General features: G+C 45.6%; 1 protein-coding gene across 1 annotated transcript in view; it reads left to right on the plus strand.

The window, feature by feature from the left end:
- Positions 1-22,756, plus strand: part of LOC147666659 (SEC23-interacting protein-like) — a 257,834-nt gene that overhangs the window by 208,042 nt on the left and 27,036 nt on the right. Inside the window, exons 11-12 of the mRNA XM_086948989.1 lie at positions 4,542-4,700; positions 5,364-5,459. Coding sequence (XP_086805115.1) covers positions 4,542-4,700; positions 5,364-5,459 — 255 coding nt within the window. The remainder of the gene's footprint in view (positions 1-4,541; positions 4,701-5,363; positions 5,460-22,756) is intronic.

The following is a 22,756-nucleotide window of genomic DNA, read 5'->3' on the forward strand; positions in this document are numbered from 1 at the left end:
TAATGTTTGTTTGTGTGGGTGAGGAGTAGTAGGGTTGAACCTCAGGCATCTTTAATATTTAGTGAGAAGCTATATCCTATGGCTACCATATTATAGTCGTTAAAGGAGGCTTTACCCAACTTGTAGGCGCTTACATTTCATTGACCGTGGAAAGAGCTGCAAGTGGAAGATACTGATTTAGTTAAGAAATTATATCCCTTTTCTGATATTTAACTGACGCAACACCTCACCTCTATGACAAGTTGACATATAGCCTGGTGCAGTAATGCAGTAACATATGGGGCAGGTTTCAATGTGTTTAAATATTTCAAGGCTATGCATTCACAATTGCTTTATAAACCGTCATGCTTTCTCAAATGTGCTTTAAAATGCACCATTTACCTTCTTTTTTTTCAAAATCGTTGGGAGAGTCCTACCTCCCCACCAAACCTTCCCTTATGACATCAGGCACGCTTACTTTCCTTGCGACATAACACTCATCCCCAACTTTTAGGCCCCACCACTTTGAAATGTCACCAGCCAGCATTTCAGTTATACCAGAAAGGCTGAATGACTGCAGCTGCCTCATATCTTGGCTCGATGTGCCTGCCTATTTACGAGTCTATGGCTCTGCGTAATTTTCCAAAGATGGTTTTACAGCACTTTCATTGTAGCACAGTCGGTTGAGTGCCTGCTGCAAAGATGCACATGTAACTTCGAGGTCAAAGGTTTGAATCCTGGCAGAATAAACCCAGCGTTTCACACGCTGATGTACACATCCACAGCCAAACACTCAGACACACATATGCACAGCAACGTATAAAATCGTCCACAAAAATACACTCAAACATACTTTCACACATGTGCATAATATTACTCCTACATACACTTGCAGAGACCTACAGACAAAGTCAAACATGCAGAGAAACAGACACACATACTGGCAAAACCTACACATACATTCCCACATTCAATGAATTTTTCAGCCATTCTCTCACATTGTCCTCCCCCCTTACAGCTGTACATGGTGCTCCAGCGGACCCCAGCTCTTAAGAGCGCACATGCAGCCAGATAGACCTTGTTTATAGCCCTGCTATCTGTCGGCTGCCAGGGCAGAGCAGGGGGTTATGACCTCAAACGCTCCTCATATGTCAGACTTTCGAAGTCGCAGGCCGGAAGAAGTTGCAGCCTTGCAAGGATAAAAAAACAAGCATTGGCATATCCAATAGGTCTCGCCTTTGGGACATTATGAGTGTTTAGCCATGCAACAGTTGATGCAGTTGCACCAAGGATATTGTGCTGGATAACTAAACACTTATAAGGTCCCAAAGGCGAGACCTATTGTCTATGCCAATGCTTGTTTAGATTATCTTCGGCCTTTCTCTTGGGCTCAAGACACCACCTCTGGGGAAAAAGTATCACTCCTGACTCAGCTCTTTTGTCCTTAAATAAACTGCTGCCTACAGAAACAACATCCCAGGTAAGAGTAGGTTTAAACCTCTTGGCTGCCAGTTTGCGGTAGCACAGTAAAGTTAAATGCTTACCTTTACTGTTAGGGTGATAGCATTAACAAAATGTAGAGAGCTGAAAGCCTAGTTTAAATAACTGGCAGAGATTCCAATATGAAAATGTATACATTTTTGCAAAATGTAAGAATTTATGGCCATTTTTATTTCACCCTGATACTATTTAAATACATGTTGAATAAAGTAGGCCTGGTTTTCGATTGATGGACCTCAAATAAAATCTACCAAAAAAATCTGCAACTTGGAAAAAAAAAGTCAAAATTGAACAAAAGATCGACAGCTTTGCTAAACAATTGTGCAATCTTAAAGAACAACATTAAATATGATTTTTCTAAGGCATAATTTATTGAAATCCATTTGATGCATGCCAATATTTTAGAAAAAATAATGGAGAGGGAGCGTCACGCCATTATGGGCAACAAATAAAAAAAATTAATTAGGTGCCCTGTATTTATGTAAAGTGACCGGCAAGTCTTTTTTCTGTGCATCCCAAAAGTTTTTTTGAGAGGGGTTGAGGGGAGGCCCATCCTATCCTGGAAGACTTTTTACTCCTGTTTTTGTCATGAGTAGTTAAGACCTTTTCTGGGGTGGGAACAGGGTGGAGAGGAGTTGGTTACATAAAAGCGTCAGTTGGTGGGTGTACACAACCTCACAGAGGATTCAAGCCCTGAAACTACAGATAACTTCTACTTGCACCCCCAGATAGTATATATGTCCACATGAAATTCTGCATGTAAGCAAACTTAACTTTGCGTGTGTAAGCCAAACTTACATGTATAAATAGCTTTGATAATCAGACCTATAACATGTTGACTGACAAAACTTGGCAGTTTATACAGTTGTAAAACGTAAATGTCCAGGATTTGACTGAGTGCTTGGATTATGCTCACAATGATTGCAAAGACAGGAACTGAGGCATAGTGAGATACAATGATCGCCTACAAATCTCATGATGTGGTCAAGAAGAGAAGGTCAGATTGAGCTGTCGTGCTGATTAACCTAGGAACGGGACTGCTAGTACATTCTGTTTTTCTGTACAACAATGTTTTGTGAAAATCTAGTCAATGCTAAAAGTAAGTTTACCAAAGAGGTTTTCAAGACACGACCTAGGAAACCAAAGTAAGTTAAAGAGCAATAGTACAGCTGGAACAATGATACATAATGCACACTCTTATATTCACAAATCTGGCATAACAAAGTGCTGCCATATACAAAATCCCATCAGAACACTACAAGCTTGCCTAAACAGAATGCATTCATAAAGAGAGCCTCTGTATACACAGAAGTAGAGCGCTGGTATTTTCAGAGAGCTGATAAAATGCGAACACTGTCATAATTTGATAACACAATGCATGGCTCCTAAAAGGAAAAGTGAATTTTTAATCATGAAAGATTTTTGAAGTGTCTCGTCCCATGGACAGGCAGTTTTTTTTTTTTTTTAAATCAATTTCCACAACTGTAATGGCGATACTGATGTTAGTTAAATTATTCTTGCCCAAGGTTGGGAATGGAAAGGCATTTGGTTTCGTAGAAATTCTGGCATAAAAATGTATTAGTTAATGATTTATCTGGCTGTTGGATACCTAATTTAAAGAACAGGAAACTTAGACTCGAGGTTTAAGGTGACTTGTTTTGCAACATTGTGTAGTGCATGAGACTCTCATCCAATTTGATGGTCACCCTCTTCAGCGTGCATGAAAGACAACACAGTACTATTAAATATGAATGTACACAAGCCAGAAATGCACAGCCAAAGTAACATTATTCATCTACTGTTTAAGCCTAGAATCAGAGTAGCTATAATGAGATGCACGTCTCGTAAGCAACAGCAGTCTGAAGTATAAACCCATGCCCTCACCACATGCCTTAGGAGACCAGTGATGCTAATAGACATGCAAACTCAGTGTCAGGCTCCTGAATGGTACTGTCCAATCTCCTACTTGTATGAAAACTCTCATGTGAACGATTGTAAAGATATCTTAATGGGGAGCAAGGAATATTTCTGATCCAACTTCTTCCAACACTACAAAACAAAGGAAACATACACCTTCTTTTCCATCAAATCTGTCTTCCCAATGGTAAAGAGTGCTAGTATTTAAATAAACACCAAATACAAAGGAAACAAGCACTGGCCGCGCGGCCATAAAAAGAAACAATAAAATACTGGCTCACTGAGAACAGCAAAGCAGCAGCGAAAGTGATCGCGATCAAGCGCGGCGTGCGATGCGCTTAATGAGCATGATGAGGAAAGCCATATTGCACCTCTGCTCGTAAGCGCGCGCCTGCGCACTTGCACGCAAGCTGTAGGCCAGCCATGGTAGCATTTTTTGAAGCCCTTACTAAAATTCTTGCCAGACCCGCGCATGCGCTGGGTCAGGGGAGACCTAAAAACTTGAAGACATTTGGTATGTTAATTCTTTTTTTAATAGGGTTGTTCCGTTGTACATAATGTCTTCTTAGTTATATATAAGGTAACAGAAATGCTTTAGACGCTTTATATTATCTTTTCAATATGTTGCACAGCCTTCACAATGCTCGACAACATAGCTTAAAGATGTTGGCAAAACTAATAGCTCTGGCTAAACACTTTAAGGTCCCAAAGGCGAAACCTACTGGCTATGCCAGTGCTTGTTATGAATATTGGAGAGAATCCCTTAATGCAGAACTAGTTACTAGTAAATAATGTTTTTTCTTTTTCATCTCCAATAAAAACATTCTCTTTAGTAGAGGGAATGTGTTGAAACTGAGGTGAATTAAGTCCCTTGGTGGCAGAATAACTGTTTCTGATCGACGCCGCAAGTAAGACCTCTGTAAATATGATCCCATAGCACCACCAGCTCCATGTTTGAAAATGCAGTTGTTTTACGGTACAAGGTTTGAATAGTTAAACATATTATCTGGCTGAATGTGTTCCTTTCGTCACCAGTACTCTCTTAATAGTGCAGGACTATTTTAGGTGCAGGTTTTCTACTTCTTTGAAGACTTTGTTGATTACAGTTCAGTGCATGTGTTATTCTTTCTTATGTTCCCCATCAGGCATCCAGTACTATACCTGAGGGCTCTCTTATGGTGGAGGCTGATGATCTGGAAATGGAACATGACCAATTGCCGACTCTCCAGGAGACCCTGCAGTTGCTGAGCCTGTCTGAGTACAACAGCACCTTTGAACAAGAGAAGATTGACATGGAGTCTCTGGTAATCATGATGTTTTGTATTTGTTACTTTTTTGGCCTATTATGAACAAATTGTAATAACTTTGCTAGCTGACAATAGAAATTTGATACCTTAATTGTGTCTCATCATTCAGGACACTAAAACTGCCACTCCTAATATTTGTCACACTACAAGTCGTAGAAGGTGTTTTCTGTCCCACTGGTTGCACCTAGTGTTCAGTTTCAGATATTTTATGAGTGATGTGCACTGGCATTCACATTTAGATTGTGATGATAGTTTTGCAACAACACATCCTTGAGGTCTATGTGATACAGTGCTTAGAGAAGCAAGTCTATGTTTTTCGAGGCATAGTGCCAATTTTCTTTGAACACACAATACTGCACCAGTCTGCAACAGTGTTTGGAAAGCCTATACTAGGTCTAGAATTCAGGGCAAATATTTTGAAAATTCTTCTGGTTAGGAGGCCCAGCAGGTTCTTGAATAGGGAGGACCACGAGCTTGGTTGATCTTGGACAATATCGTTGTCCGGTGACCAGCAAGGCAAAGTTCCTGGTTGAGGTGCTCTGTGCGGTATTAATTTAATGTATTTCTTTTTTAATGTTTCGCTTTTTCAAATTTCTTGTCTGTGACTTTTATCTTGACCGTAAGGAAAAATTGCCTTCAAACTTTGTTTTTCTTTCCTAGCTGATGTGTACCATTGATGACCTGAAAGAAATGGGCATACCACTTGGACCAAGAAAGAAAATTGCAAACTTTGTGAAAGAGTGGGCATTGAAGCAGGTATAAGCATTATTTGGTGGAATTCTCTTTCGTGGCAGGGAATTTGCACTCTTGAACACATAGACTAATTTACCTTGCTTAGGTTTGGATTTCACTCTGCAATCTTTGCCTCACTAACAAATGCATTGAAACAAACATGTGTTTTAAGTCTATTTTTAAGTTACTGTGCCCTGTTCCTTATCAGTGCCTGGAAATAGAATCTGGTGTTGGGCTGCCAGGGGACTTCCTGTACTTTTGAGGAGCTTTGACAGCTGTTTTTCTAGTACTAAGACCAGCTTTGGATATTGGGTAGGATCTGTTGTAGGTATAGTCATTTACAACTGTGTGCCAGAGCCTTTGGATTTTAATACACTCTAACTGAATAGCAGGATTACTCATGATGGGGGGCTTCTGTAACAGACAAAACACTAAAATCTCCGCCTATGTACTGGCTTGGTCTGTGAACCAGATTTTGTAGCCATTAAACAAAAGTGTTTTTATAAAACATATTTTGATGGATGCTTCGACTTGCACGTTCCTCACTTGAGGAACTTCCTCCAAGCGTCAGACTGGATCTATAAAACCTCAAATCAATGAGGTCGCTGGTAGAGGGCTATGGAGTCATTTGGCGTCAGAAGTGACGTCAGGCGGAACAGCCAAGACCATTAAGCGCCCGCCCCAGCTCATTGATGCCAGTTCTCTTTTTTTCTGTGACTTCGATGTGGATCTGGAGTTTCATTCACTGAGGAATTTCTTAACCAAATTCTCTAAAAGTAGTACTGTGTCTCCTCCCAAGATGTTCAGGGTTTGAGATAGTGGGGTTTCAAGCCTATATGCACTGTGAGAGACAGAGGTCTATTACGGACCCCTATACTGTAGGAAGCTGGCTCTTCATATGATATATCAAAATTAGATGTTCGAGGCATATGAGCTGCAGATTACACACTATGCATAGATGGCCACCTAGTGTTGGGCTCGGATGTTTTCAGTTTGTTTTGTAGTAGAAAAGTCTTTGGAAGTCACGGGATAGGTGACACCTCCTTTGGATGATACTGCGCATGGGCTTCTGATAGATACATCTGCCGTATGGATTCCTCACCTTGTGAATATCCCCCTTGCGTCAGCAACATTCGGAAATCCTTTTTGTAGCCTCGCGCCGACGTGGACTTGGACGTCATAGAGACACGGCATCGCACGCGACTCCGCTGATGTCACCGACGCCTACAATAGGCCCACGCCGGCGTGATGACATCAGTTCCCTTTTTTCCGCGTCGTCGACGCTAACGGTTTTGGGATACTCTGTAGCTTCTAGTTACTTCTAGTTTCCCTCCCAATTAACCTCCTTGCCAGGGATATTGCTCAGAGGAACATCTGTTACTCCTACAGGAGGAAGTTCAAACTCTGTTGAGAAAGGGTACGATAGAGGTGGTCCCGGAGCAGGAAAATGGTCAGGGATGCTACTCCCGGTATTTTCTGATCCCCAAGAAGGATGGCAGGCTTTGTCCAATCTTGGATCTCAGGATCTTGAATTTTGATCTGAAACAAGAGAAATTCAAGATGCTCACCCATGCTCAGGTTCTTCAGGCTCTGCTGGAAAAAGACTGGATGGTGTCGCTCGACTTGCAGGATGCGTACTTTCACATCCCCATCCTGAAGTTGCACAGGAAGTATCTCTGTTTTACGGTGGGATCGCAGCACTATCAGTTTGCGGTCCTTCCGTTTGGGCTTACTACTGAGCCTCGAGTCTTCACCAAGGTGATGGCAGTGGTGGCGGCGCATCTCAGAAGGTCGGGGATTCCTGTATTCCCTTATTTGGACGACTGGCTGATCAAGGCAGAGTCGCCAGAGAGAGTGCTCCATCATCTGCAGGAGACAACCCAGTTGTTGTACCGGTTGGGTTTTTCGATAAATGTATCCAAATCTCGCCCTCCCAGCGCAACCTGTTCATAGGTGCAGTACTAGACACAACTGAATGTCGTGCATTCCCTCCTCCACAAAGGATTCGCGACATACAGGAAATGATTCCTTTATTTTTCAATGGAGCGGTCGTTCCAGTCCTGAAGGTCCTTCGCCTGCTCGGTCTGATGGCTTCTTGCATTCTGTTGGTCAACCATGCACACTGGCACATGAGGGCGATCCAGTGGTGCCTCCGCAGGCAGTGGTATAAGCACAACGGAGATCTCAGGGAGTCAGTGAGGATCTCCAGAGAAGCTGCGGCGGATTTGGCTTGGTGGGGCGTGGAAGGCAACCTGTCTCAGGGGAAGCCTTTTCAGCTGCCTCCTCCAGTGGCCACAGTGATTACGGATGCATCCACTCTAGGGTGGGGTGATCATCTGGGGGATCTGGAGGTCAAGGGTCTTTGGTCTCCAGAGGAAAGGTTGCTTCACATCAACCTTCTAGAATTGCGGGCGATACGTCTGGCGCTCAAGGCCTTCCTCCCTTCGCGGTCGGTCGATCCAAGTCCTGACGGACAACTTGACCGCGATGTGGTACATCAACAAGCAGGGAGGAGTGGGGTCGCAGTGTCTCTGCAGAGAGGCTCTGCGTCTCTGGTCCTGGGTTCAGGACCACCAGATTTGTCTGATGGCAAATCATCTGTCCGGAGTTCTGAACGTGCGTGCAGACAGTCTCAGTCGGCAGTTCTCTGCCGACCACGAGTGGAGGCTTCACCCGGAGGTGGTACGTCACGTCTTTCGGACGTGGGGGACTCCTTAGGTGGACCTGTTCGCAACTTGCGAGAATGCTCACTGCCCGTCCTTCTGCAGTCTCCAGTATCCGATGCAAGGGGCCTTGGGGGACGCGTTTCTGTTGAGTTGGGGAAGTCAACTCCTTTACCCGTTTCCTCCCATACCTTTGATTCCTCGGGTTCTGAGGAAGATTCGCCAAGACCGGGCCCAAGTTATATTGGTCGCCCCGGACTGGCCACGAAGGGTGTGGTATACAGATCTTCTCCACCTCTCCTCTCACCCGCCGCTCCGTCTCCCTCTCAGGGGCAGACCTCCTCTCTCAGATGGAGGGGCAGGTTCTACACCCCCACCTCCAGACATTGCACCTTCATGCCTGGAGATTGAACGGGGCAACCTGATTTCCTTTTCTCTCACACCTGACGTGGTGGATGTCATCTTGTCAGCCAGGCGTGACTCCACTAAATCTGTCTATTCATAAAGATGAATGGAAACAACTAGAGAGAGAGGGAAAGAGGCACTCTCGGTCCCCCAGGTAATAGTTACAATCAACAGAAGAGTGCCCACACAGGGATAGTAGTGTCCAGCACAGAGAAGAAAATGGGAGTCAAATCAACCTGAATAGGAATTTCTCAGGGATTTCTTGAAAGCCCTCACTCACCACCCTGGGTGGTGACATGCTTCATCATCGGGCCCACCAGGAGAAGCCGAATGCCTCCCTGGTGTGCTGCAACGCCAGGTTACTGCGGAGGTACACAATTACATGGTCCTGACGAATGCCCAGTAATATCCATACACTTAAAGGTCAGAAACATGTTGACCCCGTTGTAATTTAAAAGGGGAGAACACCCAACACATTAGTTAGTATATTTCCCTGCACATACCTTTTAACCAATACCCAGCTAACCACGGAATAAAGTTTTTTGTTTGGTAAAGCTGTTTGGTATTTTTTAAACTCACTTTTTTCATACACTTTGTCACAACAAAATCCCGCTCCGCAGTAACCTGGCGTTGCAGCACACCAGGGAGGCATTCGGCTTCTCCTGGTGGGCCCGATGATGAAGCATGTCACCACCCGGGGTGGTGAGTGAGGGCTTTCAAGAAATCCCTGAGAAATTCCTATTCAGGTTGATTTGACTCCCATTTTCTTCTCTGTGCTGGACACTACTATCCCTGTGTGGGCACTCTTCTGTTGATAGTAACTATTCATATAGATGGTCAAAATTTGTCACTTGGTGTGGTGGGAATTCTATTGACCCTTTGAGAGCCCGTTTGTCTTATGTTCTCTAGTTTGCCCTTTCTCTGGCGCAGCAAGGGCTTGCTGTTGCCACGGTTAAGGGCTATCTTTCGGCGCTGTCGGCTTTTCTCTGTTTACCTGACCAGCCGTCTCTTTTCAAGTCTCCAGTAGTTTTAAGGTTTTTAAAGGGCCTTACAAATAAGTTCCCTCCTACTCCTTTTATTGTGCCTCAGTGGGACTTAAATCTTGTCTTGACCTTTCTGATGGGTGCTCCCTTTGAGCCTTTTCATAAATGTCCTATGAGGCTTTTAACTCTTAAGGCAGTCTTCCTCGTTGCAATAACCTCAGCAAGGAGGATAAGTGAGCTTCAAGCTCTTAGTTCCAAGCCCCCTTTCTTGACCATTCATGCTGATCGAATGGTTCTTAGGACCAGGGCTGCTTTTCTTCCTAAGGTGGTGACTCCTTTCCACCTTAGTCAATCCATTACCCTCCCTACCTTTTATCCTCCCCCACACCGTTCCAAGGAGGAGGAGAGGTTACACCGTCTGGACCCTAAGAGGGCGGTGTCTTTTTACCTGGACAGAACTAAAGACTGTCGTTTGGATGAACAGCTCTTCGTTGGGTTTGCTGGCCGCAAAAGAGGTAGAGCGGTCCATAAAAGAACATTGTCAAGATGGATCGTACTTTGTATAAAGATCTGCTACTCTTTGGCTGGTAAGGAACCTCCAGAGGGTATAAGGGCTCATTCTACTAGAGCTAAGTCGTCTACCTCAGCATTAGCTAGAGGTGTTCCTGTAGAGGACATTTGTAGGGGGGCAACTTGGTCTTCCCTCCTCACGTTCGCGAAGCATTACTGCTTGGATACTGAGGTGAGGAGGGACGGCCACTTTGCGCGCTCTGTCCTTCAGGATTTCCTGGTTTAGAAGAGTGGACACCCTCCTCCGGGAGTGGGGATTGCTATGGGACTCTATTCACAAGGTGAGGAATCCACACGGCAGATGTATCTATCAGAAGTTACTATCTTCGGTAACGCTTTTTCTGGTAGATACTATATCTGCCTGTGGATTTCTCACGGACCCACCCGCCTCCCCATTGTCCACTCTTCTTTACCAGAGTTACTGTAATGTATTGTTTATATATTGTAATGTTAAGGAGTTGTTTCCATTGCTTTCTTGCACTTGCTTCACACTATGTGTGTTTCTCCTTGGCTATTGTGTATTGTGTATACTATGTATATTTCTACTGTCATTGGTCCCTCCGTGTGCCTCGATGGTACGGAAAAAAGGGCGGAGCTGATGTCATCACGCCGGCGTGGGCCTATTGTAGGCGTCTGTGACGTCAGCGGAGTCGCGTGCGATGCCGTGTCTCTATGACGTCCAAGTCCACGTCGGCGCGAGGCTACAAAAAGAATTTCCGAATGTTGCTGACGCAAGGGGGATATTCACAAGGTGAGAAAGCCACAGGCAGATATAGTATCTACCAGAAAAAGCGTTACCGAAGTTCTATCGAAGCGTTATCGAAGGTAACTTGTTCATCTGCTCCATCCTCAGATTGTTTTTTCCGCCACCGGGCTCGGATGTGTTTCCAGCGCTCCGTGTTTTAACCGATTTCCTTCGGCGTGCAATCCTCACCAACGTACAGAAATTAAGTTTCGAACGCTTTTCCAGTCGACGCTACTCTTCAACACCGGAGACTTCGATTCCGGTCGTCGTCGACGGCCTTCTGGCCTAACTAGGCCTCGACTCCAGCTCATGGAAAGGACGCCATTTAAAAAGTGTCCTCAATGTGGGTCGAAGTTTCCCCACACCGACCTTTTTGAAGTGTGTAACCTTTGCCTCTCCCCGGAGCACGAGGCCAAAGACTGTTAGGCTTGTGCCTCTTTCTGCTCCAAAAAGACTATCCGGGACCGAAGAGCGAAGAGAACAATGGCTCAATCTTCAGCTTCGATTCCGGACGACATCTTTGAAGAAGGCGTCAACGTTCCAGAACAACACGACGTCGACAGCAATTCCGAGGCAGAAGACTCTGAAGTCGAGGACATCACTCCAGCACAGCGGGTCGTAAGTAAGACCGTCGACCCCGACCCTTCCTTGACACACCCAAAGAAGGCCCCAATCACACCCTCGCCCTGGGGCTCGGGTGCACACCGACACACTGCTTCTACTGCCCCACCTTCGGGCCTGGCTAAGAAGCTAATTAAGCCTTCAGGCGACTCTGGCTCGAGTCGGCCTTCGCACGGTGCTGGGGCACATTTACCAGCACCGAAAAAGACAACTTCACTGGCCACGCCGACATCGAAACCATCGGTGCCGAAACATACCACTACTCCTTCGGCACCGAAACCCAGGTCTGAACCAAGCAAACCCGCTTGGGATTCGAAAAAGCAACTGGAAATGAAAAAAAAACATTGGATCCAAAAAATATACCGGAGCTGAAAAAATCCTCGGAATCGAAAAAAGCTTTGGAGCCGAAAAAAAACTCCTCCTTCTCCGGTTAAAGACATTGACAAACAAACAAAACAAACTACTTCGGTGCTGAAACCTTCCTCTGCACCAAAAGATCGACCTCCTGCAGAGGACTTACTTTATCCAGACCCTGCTCAGAAGACTCTAGCTAAAGATCCAGTCACTGGACAGCTAATTTTGGCTTCAAAAAAGCGACCACTGGACACACCAGCTCCAGCTCCGCATTCAAAGAAAAAGGACACGGCTACCTCTCCCATAAGACTGCCTTTCCCTGCTCTTTCACCTGTACCATCACCACATCCTCCCATACCACAACATTCCCCAGCATCCTCTATCATACCAGACGATGACAACAGGGATGATAGCTCTGACAATATGGGGGGTGGCATACCTGATCCAGCTACTCCTACAGTATCCCCAGGCCCATGGGATGATTATAACACCCCAGAGGTCCCAAATGTCCCTCAGGATCACATATAACCCTCAAGGCCTTCCCCACCAGAAGACACTATGGGTTTCAATCAATTAATTCACAGAGCTGCGCAATATCATGGGGTAGATGAAGACTTCCTAATGGATACCTTTGATAATGCACAAAGGTCCTCATCCATTTTACCAATGCTTAAAGGAGTGACTAAGCATGCTCCTGAAGTCTTCAAGGACCCAGTCAGAACTCGGGTCATTAACCCTTGTATAGAGAAATAATATAAAGCTGGCCCCTCAGACTCTGCATACATTAAAGTCCCAGTACCACTAGACTCACTTGTAGTTTCCAATGCACGCAAGAGAGCAAACTAACAAACATCAGGTGAAGCTCCACCACCAGATAAAGAGTCTAAGCTACTTGACGCATCCGGGAAAAGAACAGCATCTCAAGCAGCAAACATATGGCGTATCGCCAATACACAGGCATTATTAGCCATATACGACAGGGCACATTATGACGAATTAGAATCATTAATGAGGCACCTCCCTGATAAGTACAAGGATAGAGCAAATGAGCTTATCCAAGAGGGGAAACCTATTACAAACACCTCTATTCCATGTGCACTTGATTCAGCAGATACTGCCTCTAGGGCAGTTAACACCAGCTTTTTATTACGTAGACATGCCTGGCTACGCATATCCGGGTTCAAACCTGAAGTACAAAGTGCCATTCTTAATCAACCCTTTGATGAGCAACACCTGTTCGGACCTAACGTAGATGTATCACTTGAAAAAATAAAAAAGGATACAGATACCGCCAAATCTATGGGAACCCTGAAGACGCAGGCTCCCAGACGTTCATTTCGACGCTCATCCTATTGAGGTGCCACCAGGGGATACTCTTCAGACACACCTTCTACCTCATACAAAGCCCCTACACAGTCCACTTACAGCAAGTGCTACCAAATGGGTGGTTACAGGGGTAACAATAACAAAGGCAGAGGTAAAAATAACAACTCCCGCTCTGCCTCTACCCCTGCCCAATGACTCCCTCCCCCGTCCCATTCCACTCCTGTCGGGGGAAGACTTCAACAATACCTGCCAGCCTGGGAAAACATCACATCATACAGGTGGGTGCTCCAAATACTTTAATCAGGTTACTGTCTAGAACTAACATCCATCCCATCAAACATACCACCGAAGCAGTGTTCAATGTCATAAGAACATTTAACACTGCTCAGACAGGAGGTAATATCCCTCCTGCAGAAAAATGCAATAGAAATAGTTCCAGAGCATCAGAAAAACAAAGGAGTATATTCCCTATATTTACTAATACCAAAGAAGGATGGATATCTAAGGCCCATCCTAGACCTCAGACCTCTAAATATTTACATACACTTGGATCATTTTCATATGGTCACACTCCAACAAGTCCTTCCACTTCTGGTACTAAACGACTTGCCTACTTCCATATTCCCATCCACACAGCGCACAGAAAGTATCTCAGATTTGTGCTAGACGGGCAGCACTACCAGTTCAAAGTGCTCCCATTCGGAGTCCCAACAGCGCCAAGGGTGTTTACAAAATGCCTAGCAGTAGTAGCAGCACACTTAAGAAGACAACATATTCATGTCTTCCCATATCTAGACGACTGGCTCATAAAAGCCAGCTCATGCAGCCAGTGTGTACAACACACTCACGCTACTATTCAACTGCTTTACGACTTGGGATTCACAGTAAATCACACCAAATCGCATCTGCAACCCTCGCACATACAACAGTATCTCAGCGTTGCAATAAACACCCAACTAACACTAGCTTATCCCTCTCCAGCCAGGATAACAAGTGTACAAACTCTCCTAACAAAATTCAAACCGCAACACTCGATACCAGCTCGAGCGTTCATGCAGCTCATAGGAATGATGGCATCTTGCATATTTGTTGTACCTCACGCAAGACTGCAAATGCGTCCACTTCAAGAGTGCCAAGAACGCCAATGGAACCAGTCTCAAGGTCAACTAACATTCCTAGTGTTGGTAGACGGTCGGACTCCTCGTTCTCTGCAATGGTGGAACACCAAAAACCTTTCCAAAGGGCGACCGTTTCTAGAGCCAGTTCCCCAAATAGTCATGACAGCGGACGCATCGCTCTCTGGCTGGGGGGCTCACCTACTGCATCACACCATGCAAGGCAGGTGGACACCACAACAAAAGTTACTCCACCTCAACCATTTGGAGTTGCTAGCTGTGTTTCTAGCCCTAAAAGCATTTCAAATACAAGTGTCAGGCAAAGCTGTCTTAGTCCGCACAGACAATATGACAGCTATGTACTACATAAACAAACATGGGGGAACACACTCTCTACAGCTCTCTGTTAGCACAGCAGATGTGGAGATGGGCTATACCACTAAAGATCTTCCTCTTAGCCCAACACGTCCCAGGAGTACAAAACACTATGGGAGATCTGCTTAGTCGAAAAACACAGCAGATCCACAAGTGGGAACTTCATCCGCAAGTTCTTCATCCGCTCTTTCAAATGTGGGGTCAACCTCGGATAGACCTCTTTGCCACCCTCGAAAACGCCCAAACTTTGCCGCCAGATACCCACACCCATTGTCCAAAGGCAATGCGATATGGATGAACTGGTCAAAACTATTTGTGTACGCTTTACCTCCTCTCCCACTACTGGTACACAAACTACAACAACATTCCCTGACGCTCATTCTAGTCGCTCCAACTTGGGCCAGACAACCGAGGTACACCACGCTGTTGCAGATGTCTGTAGTACCACACCAAAACCTAAACCTATCTTCACTCCTATAAACACAGAACCATGGACACCCGGACCCAGCTCAGCTCAGCTCAACCTAGCGATCTGGCTCCTGAGGTCATAGAGTTTGGTTACCTCAACCTTCCTCCAGAATGTATGAACGTTATCAAAGAAATAGATGTCCCACTACTAGAGCATGTTATGCTGCTAAGTGGAAACGGTTTGTCATATACTGCCAAAACAACCAAATAAATCCTTTAGACATGTCTATTCAACACATCATAGGATATCTATTACATCTTCGAAAGTGTAATTTAGCCTATACATCTATCAGACTACACCTCGCTGCCATTGCAGCATACTTACAAAATAGACAACATCTATCACTTTTTAGAGTACCAGCTATAAAAGCTTTCATGGAAGGACTCAAAAGAATAATTCCTCCCAGAACGCCACCTGCACCAGTGTGGAACTTAAACATTGTTCTCACAAGATTAATGGGACCTCCCTTTGAACCATTACATACATGTGAATTGCAAATCCTAACCTGGAAAGTAGCTTTCCTAGTAGCAATTACTTCTCTCAGAAGGGTTAGTGAACTACAAGCATTTACCATTCAACATCCCTTTCTTCAAATGCATCATAACAAAGTGGTTTTTCATACTAATTCTAAATTCCTTCCTAAAGTCATTTCACCATTCCATCTAAATCATTCAGTTGAGCTGCCCGTATTTTTCTCGCAGTTTCAAACAGTCGCAGAAAGAGCTCTACTCACCTTAGATGACAAAAGAGCATTACTGTACTATATCGAAAGTACACAAACTTTTCATAAAACAAAACAACTTTTTGTGTCTTTTTCACCGCCACATAAAGGCAACCCCATCTCAAAATCAGGGATCGCTAGGTGGATTGTTAAATGCATACAAATATGTTACCACAAAGCCAAACGTACATTAACAATTCCTCCAAAAGCCCATTCTACAAGGAAAATAGGGGCTTCAATGGCATTCTTAGGGAACATTCTCCTAGATGAGATATGCAAAGCAGCTACATGGCTTACACCGCACACATTCACAAAGCATTACTGTGTAGATGTGCAAACTAAACAATAAGCCACTGTGGGCCAGGATGTACTAAAAACGCTGTTTCAAACAACTGCAACAAATACTAGTGGTCACCGCTAGGTGTGGGTACAGCTATACAATCTATGCATAGTGTGTAATCTGAAGCTCATATGCCTCGAACGGAAAATGCTACTTACCAGTATGCATCTGTTATTGTAATATGTAGAGCTGTAGAGTTACACATGCCCACCCGCCTCCCCGGCTACCTTTATCAGTTCCAGTATTATCTTAATTAGATACAAATCACATGGACATCACTACCTCTTGTACAGCTCCATCACTTCCCTAATAGTGAAAAACAATCTGGGGATGGAGCCGATGCCCATGCGCAGATTATCCAAAGGAGGAGTCACCTATCCCTTGACTTCCAAATTATTTTTTGTACAACAAAACAAACTGCAAACATCCGGGCCCAACACTAGGTAGCTATCTATGCATAGTGTGTAACTCTGCAGCTCTACATGCCAAGAACAGATGCATACTGGTAAGTAGCATTTTCCTTATCATGCAAAGAGTCCAGGGGTTCCCTTATAAGTGGACAGGGGCTTGCTGTGGCAGTCCCATGGTGCTGTTCTAGGGGGTAGTGTGGTGAACAGCCTTAGGTTTATCACAGAGGAGTGCAAGACATCGGAAAATGCACAAACTAGTCAAAAAATGAGACACACGACTTAATAAGGAGATCCACACCAAATTATAAAAGTAGCGCATATCTCTATATTTGTTTAGTATCAGAATCAATTTAGTCAGGTAAGTACGTTATTAAATAGAAATTATTTCTGATAGATATATCTGCCAGTGTACTCCTCACCTTGTGAATATCCCTTGCGCAGCAGCCAATCAGAAACTTTTGTAGCTCTCCACGCCGGCGAGGTCATGGACGACGTCACAGAGGGTGCGACTCTGCTCATGTCACTGGATCCATAATAGGGCCTTGTCGGCGTGATGACGTCAGTTCCCTTTTTTCTGCGCCGTCAACGCCAACGTTTTTTTGGGACTCTCCGTAGTTACTTTGTCATTTCTGGTGTTCTCGTCTGTTCTTCTTATTTCCTTTCTAAATTGTCGGGAAGAAAGTCCAGTTTTAAGTCCTGTAGAGAGTGCGGGAAGCAAATGTCCATCACTGACCCGCATCAGGACTGTGTTTGGTGCTTATCTTCCGATCACGACGTCGAAGAATGTGCGTGCTGTAGGGAGATGAACCCGGAGGCATTGAAGGAGAGGGAGGCGAAATGGTTTATGGCCAAGATGAAGAAAAAAGAAAAGAAGGCGAGTAAAAGTAAATCATGATCGAGGTCGAGGTCTCGATCCGAATCCAGGTCGGGTTCGTAGTCAACTTCGGGGCATTCGAAGTCGAAGAGGCATAAGAAGAAGAAGCATTCTTAGAGACGCCACTCTGATAAAGAATCGGCGCCAAAGTCATCTTCTCCTCGAGGTCGCAGAGATGACGTCAATCCTTTGCCTTCGAATCCGGCTTTACCAGTGAAGGTTGTGACTTCCGAAGTCGAGGTCTCTCGATCTCCGACGCCGGCTGCCTCTGATTCGGTTCACTCTCCAGATCTTGGTGAAGTTGAGCCAGAGCATGAGGATCAGGAGCAGCCTGAGGAGGTTCCTTTATCGGCGCCGGCTGGCCCGACTCCAGGAGCACCGGCTTCAGGGACGACGCCGTGTAATAATCCTCCATTCCCGACTCCCGGTCAGGACCCATCACATTACCTTAACGCAATGTATGGCGTCTTTGCGAGGGCTATATACCCATCTAGTGCACCTGCGGGTCCCATGGGTCCTTTTGCATTTACTTTGGGTGTTCCCCAAACTTATGCCCAGCCTCCGTTTATGCCCTTATGCCAGCGACGCCGTCCTGGAACTTTCCGGCGCCGAGAGCCCCGACGCCGTATCGAATCTCCGACGCCGTATCGAGATTCTCCGGCGCCGTCTGGTCGTCCTCGTATGGAGTCTGTGGCGCCGTCGGATCCACGTTCGACGCCGGTCCTGAGGCCGACGGAGTCGGTTGTGGAGCCATCGACTCCAGCCCCCAGGATACGCTCCAGGAGGGAAGCCCAGAGGGCTGTAGAGGAGGAACGCTATCGGCAAGAGATGGAGGAAGGTGAACTTACTAAATCTGAGGACTATTTTGCGGAATTAAAGGACGCAAGTGGCCTTGATGTCTCGTCTGAGTGGGATTTTTCTCCTGGCCCGGATGCTCCCTCCAAGGATGCAGCTCCCTATCATATGGTGGTGAGAAAAGCTGCAGAGCTATTGGGCATTACTCTGCCTTTCACGGAGTTTAAATCCAATCTTCTGACTGAAGTGGTGCATTCTCCCTCATCTGTGTCTGAACCTCTATTACCATTTAATGAGGCAATTTTGGAGCCAGTGTTGGAGGTTTGGAAGAAGCCTTTGTCTGCTCCTGCGGTCTCCAGGACTGTGGCACGGAGGTATAGGGTGGCACCTGAAGATCCAGAGTTTTTGTCGGCTCATCCTTCGCCTGAGAGCCTAGTAGTTCAGGCGGCTTGTTCAAAGAAGTCTTCAGGGGCTTTTCCTTAGGTTCCTGCTGACAGGGATTCAAAGCGCATTGACCAGTCTGCCAAAGAGGTATTCTCATCTGCAAGCATTGCGCTAAAATCTACAAATGCTACTTGCTTGATGGGAAGATATATCCATGCCTTGATGGATTCTTCTAAGCAGTTGCTGCCAAAACTGTCTGATGAAGATAAGAAAATGTTTCAGGAAGTTTTGGATGATACCCAGGCTGCTGCTTGTTAAGTCATCCAGAGCGGCCTAGATACGGCTGACTCAGTGGCAAGGATTATGGGCTCTGCAGTAGCTACGAGAAGGGGGGCTTGGTTGAAGTCTTCAGACTTTTCTTCTGATGTGCAGGCTACTCTGTTGGACTTAACATTCGATGGAACAGGATTCTTTGGTAAGAAGGCGGATGCCGCTCTTGAGAGATTCTAAGATTGTAAGGCCACAGCAAGATCACTTGGCTTGCAAACTCAATCTAGAGGATCTTTCAGAAGGTATAGAGGTTTTGGAAAGTCGTCCTTTCGTCCGCAAGAACAACCTCGACAGCAGCAACAGAACACGCTGTACAAGTCCTATAGGGGAAAAGGCAGAGGTCGTCCATGAGGTCGTCAACCCTCCTCATCTTCTTCTACCTCACCCCCTATCAATGCAGCAAAGCAGCCCTAGATTCCCCATTCTCAATCATATTGGTCCTGTGGGGGGTCATCTTACCCATTTTCTGCAGGATTGGGAATCTGTCACTACAGACCAATGGGTTCTCAATCTTGTGGCAAATGGGTATGCTCTTCCTTTTCGGGAATTTCCTCCAAATTACCCTCCTTGCCAAGGGGCTTGCTCAGAAGAACATCTCCGTCTCCTACAGGAGGAAGTTCTGACTTTGTTAAAGAAAGGCGCGATAGAGGTGGTTCCAGAGCAAGAAAGGGGTCAGGGATGCTACTCCTGGTATTTCCTGATTCCCAAGAAGGATGGCAGGTTACGTCCAATCCTGGATCTCAGGATCTTGAACCTTTATATGAAACAAGAAAAGTTCAAGATGCTCACCCTTGCGCAGGTTCTTCAAGCGCTTTTGGAAGAAGACTGGATGGTGACGCTCGACTTGCAGGACGCTTATTTTCATATTCCGATCCTGGAGTCGCTCCGGAAGTATCTCCGCTTCACGGTGGGTTTGCAGCACTACCAGTTTGCGGTCCTTCCGTTTGGAATTACTACTGCACCTCGAGTCTTTACCAAGGTGATGGCAGTGGTGGCAGTACATCTCAGAAGGTCAGGGATTCCGGTTTTCCCCTATCTGGACGACCGGCTGATCAAAGCAGAGTCTCCAGAGAAGGTGCTCCATCATCTGCAGGAGATATATCAGTTGTTGTACAGATTGGGTTTTTCGATAAATGTACCCAAGAATCACCTGGTGCCCTCCCAGCGCATCCTGTTCATAGGTGCGGTACTGGACACAACTGTATGTCGTGCATTCCCTCCTCCTCAAAGGATTCACGACATACAGGAAATGATTCCCTTATTTAACAATGGACCGGTTGTTCAGTCCTGAAGGTCCTTCGCTTGCTCGGTCTGTTTGCTTCCTGTATTCTCCTGGTCAACCATGCATTCCGGCACATGAGGGCACTCCAGTGGTGCCTTCGCAGGCAGTGGTATCAGCACAACGGGGATCTCAGGGAGTCTGTGAGGATCTCCAGAGAAACTGCAGCGGATCTGTCTTGGTGGAGCGTGGAGAACAATCTGTCTCAAGGAAAGCCCTTTTATCTGTCTCCATTGGTTGCCACGGTGATAACGGATGCATCAACTCTAGGGTGGGGTGCCCATCTGGGGGATCTGGAGATCAAGGGTCTTTGGTCTCCGGAGGAAAGGTTGCTTCACATCAACCTTCTGGAGTTAAGAGCGATTCGTTTGGCACTCAAGGCCTTCCTCCCTTCCCTTTGCGGTCTGTCAGTTCAGGTCCTGACGGACAACACGACCGCGATGTGGTATATCAACAAGCAGGGAGGAGTGGGGTCCCATCTTCTCTGCAGAGAGGCTCTGCGTCTCTGGTCCTTGGTTCAGGACCACAAGATTTGTCTGATGGCAAATCATCTGGCCGGAGTTCTGAACCTGCTTAAAGACAGTCTCAGTCGGCAGTTCTCTGCCGACCACGAGTGGAGGCTTCATCAGGAGGTGGTTCGTCACGTCTTTCGGATGTGGGGAACTCCTCGGGTGGACCTGTTCGCCACTCACGAGAACGCCCACTTCCTGTCGTTCTGCAGACTCCAGTATCCGATGCAGGGAGCCTTGGGGGACGCGTTTCAGTTGAGTTGGGACTCACAACTCCTTTACGCGTTTCCTCCCATACCCGTGATTCCTCGAGTTCTGAGGAAGATTCGCCAAGACCGGGCCCAAGTAATATTGATTGCTCCGGATTGGCCAAGAAGGGTGTGGTACACAGATCTTCTCCACCTCTCCTCGTGCCCGCCGCTCCGTCTCCCTCTGTTTGAACCCCTGTGTTTTGTCCAGGAATCTATCTTGACAGTTATTAGTGTCTGTGGGCCAGATCAACCATTTTTTCCAATCAGTATTAGTTCTGTTTTGGTGTAAAATATGGGAAACGCCTAACCCCTCATCTGTAGTACTATTACTATCAGGCATAGTCTTTGGTATAGACGGGTTGTTTAAATCTTTTATCTTGGCTAGGCCAAGACAGGTTGTTTGTTGAATGGTGTCATTCAGGAACATTATTTGTTCTGGGAATATGCATGCTCTGAATCATGATTCTAATCCCTGTACTTGCCAATCTTTTGAACCCCAGATTGTTTTTTTTTCAATGTTATCTTTCCAGAATTCAAAACCAAATGTAGACAACTGTTCATATAATTTTGCAGAATATATCTGTTTTGTATTGGTCAACATCTTTTTCATTCCTGTCTTATTCACATTTTTTAAATAAAAAGTTTCTGGATCTGATATTAAACCCTGAGAAGTATGGAAATTTCTCATAAAATGTTTTCGAGCTGCCTTTTGGCGGTGTTGGACAATGTTCCCATTGATTATAAGTAAAAACATTTCTAGGTTTTGCAGATTTATGCAAATAGTGGTGCCCATAATGATTAAAGCAATACATTTCTTCATAATCAGATGAACCTTCTAAATAATCATGATCTGTAAATTTTGCTGACATTTATAAATCAGACATCATTATTATTATTATTATTATTATTATTATTATTATTATTATTATTATTATTATTTATTTGTATAAAGCGCGATAGTCACCCGGAGGTATCCCAGCGCTGAGGAACCCTAAATTCACCAAATCAGCGGAGCAAGAAACTGAGGTCGGAAGAGAGGAAGGATGAAGGATCAAAAACAGGGGTGCACAGGTTAGGGAAAGAGATGGGTTTTTAGCAGCTTCCTGAAGCGCAGGTATTGAGGTTCAAGTCGTAAGTCACGAGGGAGTGAATTCCAAAGGCGGGAGGCTTGTACCGAGAAGCGTCTTCCTCCTGATCGGGTTTTCCTGAATCTTGGGGTGTTGATAAGGTTTTCTGCATCGGAACGGAGGGATCTAGAATTTTTGTAGGGGGTGACAAAATTACTGAGGACAGGAGGGCCTTGGTTATGCAGCGTTTTGTGGACGAGACATAGGGCCTTAAATTTGACTCTCTCCCTTATGGGGAGCCAATGGAGGAGTTTGAGAGCGGGTTTAGCAGATGATCTGGCCGGGGTGTTTGTGATGATCCGGGCGGCAGTATTCTGAATTCTCTGCAGTTTAGTAAGGGTCGCTTCGGGAGCGCCCAGGTAAATCACATTACTATAATCCAGTCTCGATATTATGAGACCTTGGACTAATAGTTTTTGGGATTTAGGGGGGAGAAGGGGCAGGACTTTCCTCAGAGATTTTAAGAGACCAAAGCAGGTCCCTGCCACCTTCTTAGCTTGTGAAGTGAATGAGAGATCGGAATCGATCCACACACCCAGACTTTTCACCTCTGTTTTTGGGTCAGGGGGAGGACCCAAACAAGCTGGCCAGCTGTCCAGGGGAAGTGAGGTTCCTTTCGGGCCAAGTATAAGGACCTCGGTTTTTGTCCCATTTAGCTTTAGGGCTGATCTGTTC

Source organism: Lissotriton vulgaris, unplaced genomic scaffold, assembly GCF_964263255.1.
Source record: "Lissotriton vulgaris unplaced genomic scaffold, aLisVul1.2 SCAFFOLD_750, whole genome shotgun sequence".
In the NCBI taxonomy this organism is placed as follows: Eukaryota; Metazoa; Chordata; class Amphibia; order Caudata; family Salamandridae; genus Lissotriton; species Lissotriton vulgaris.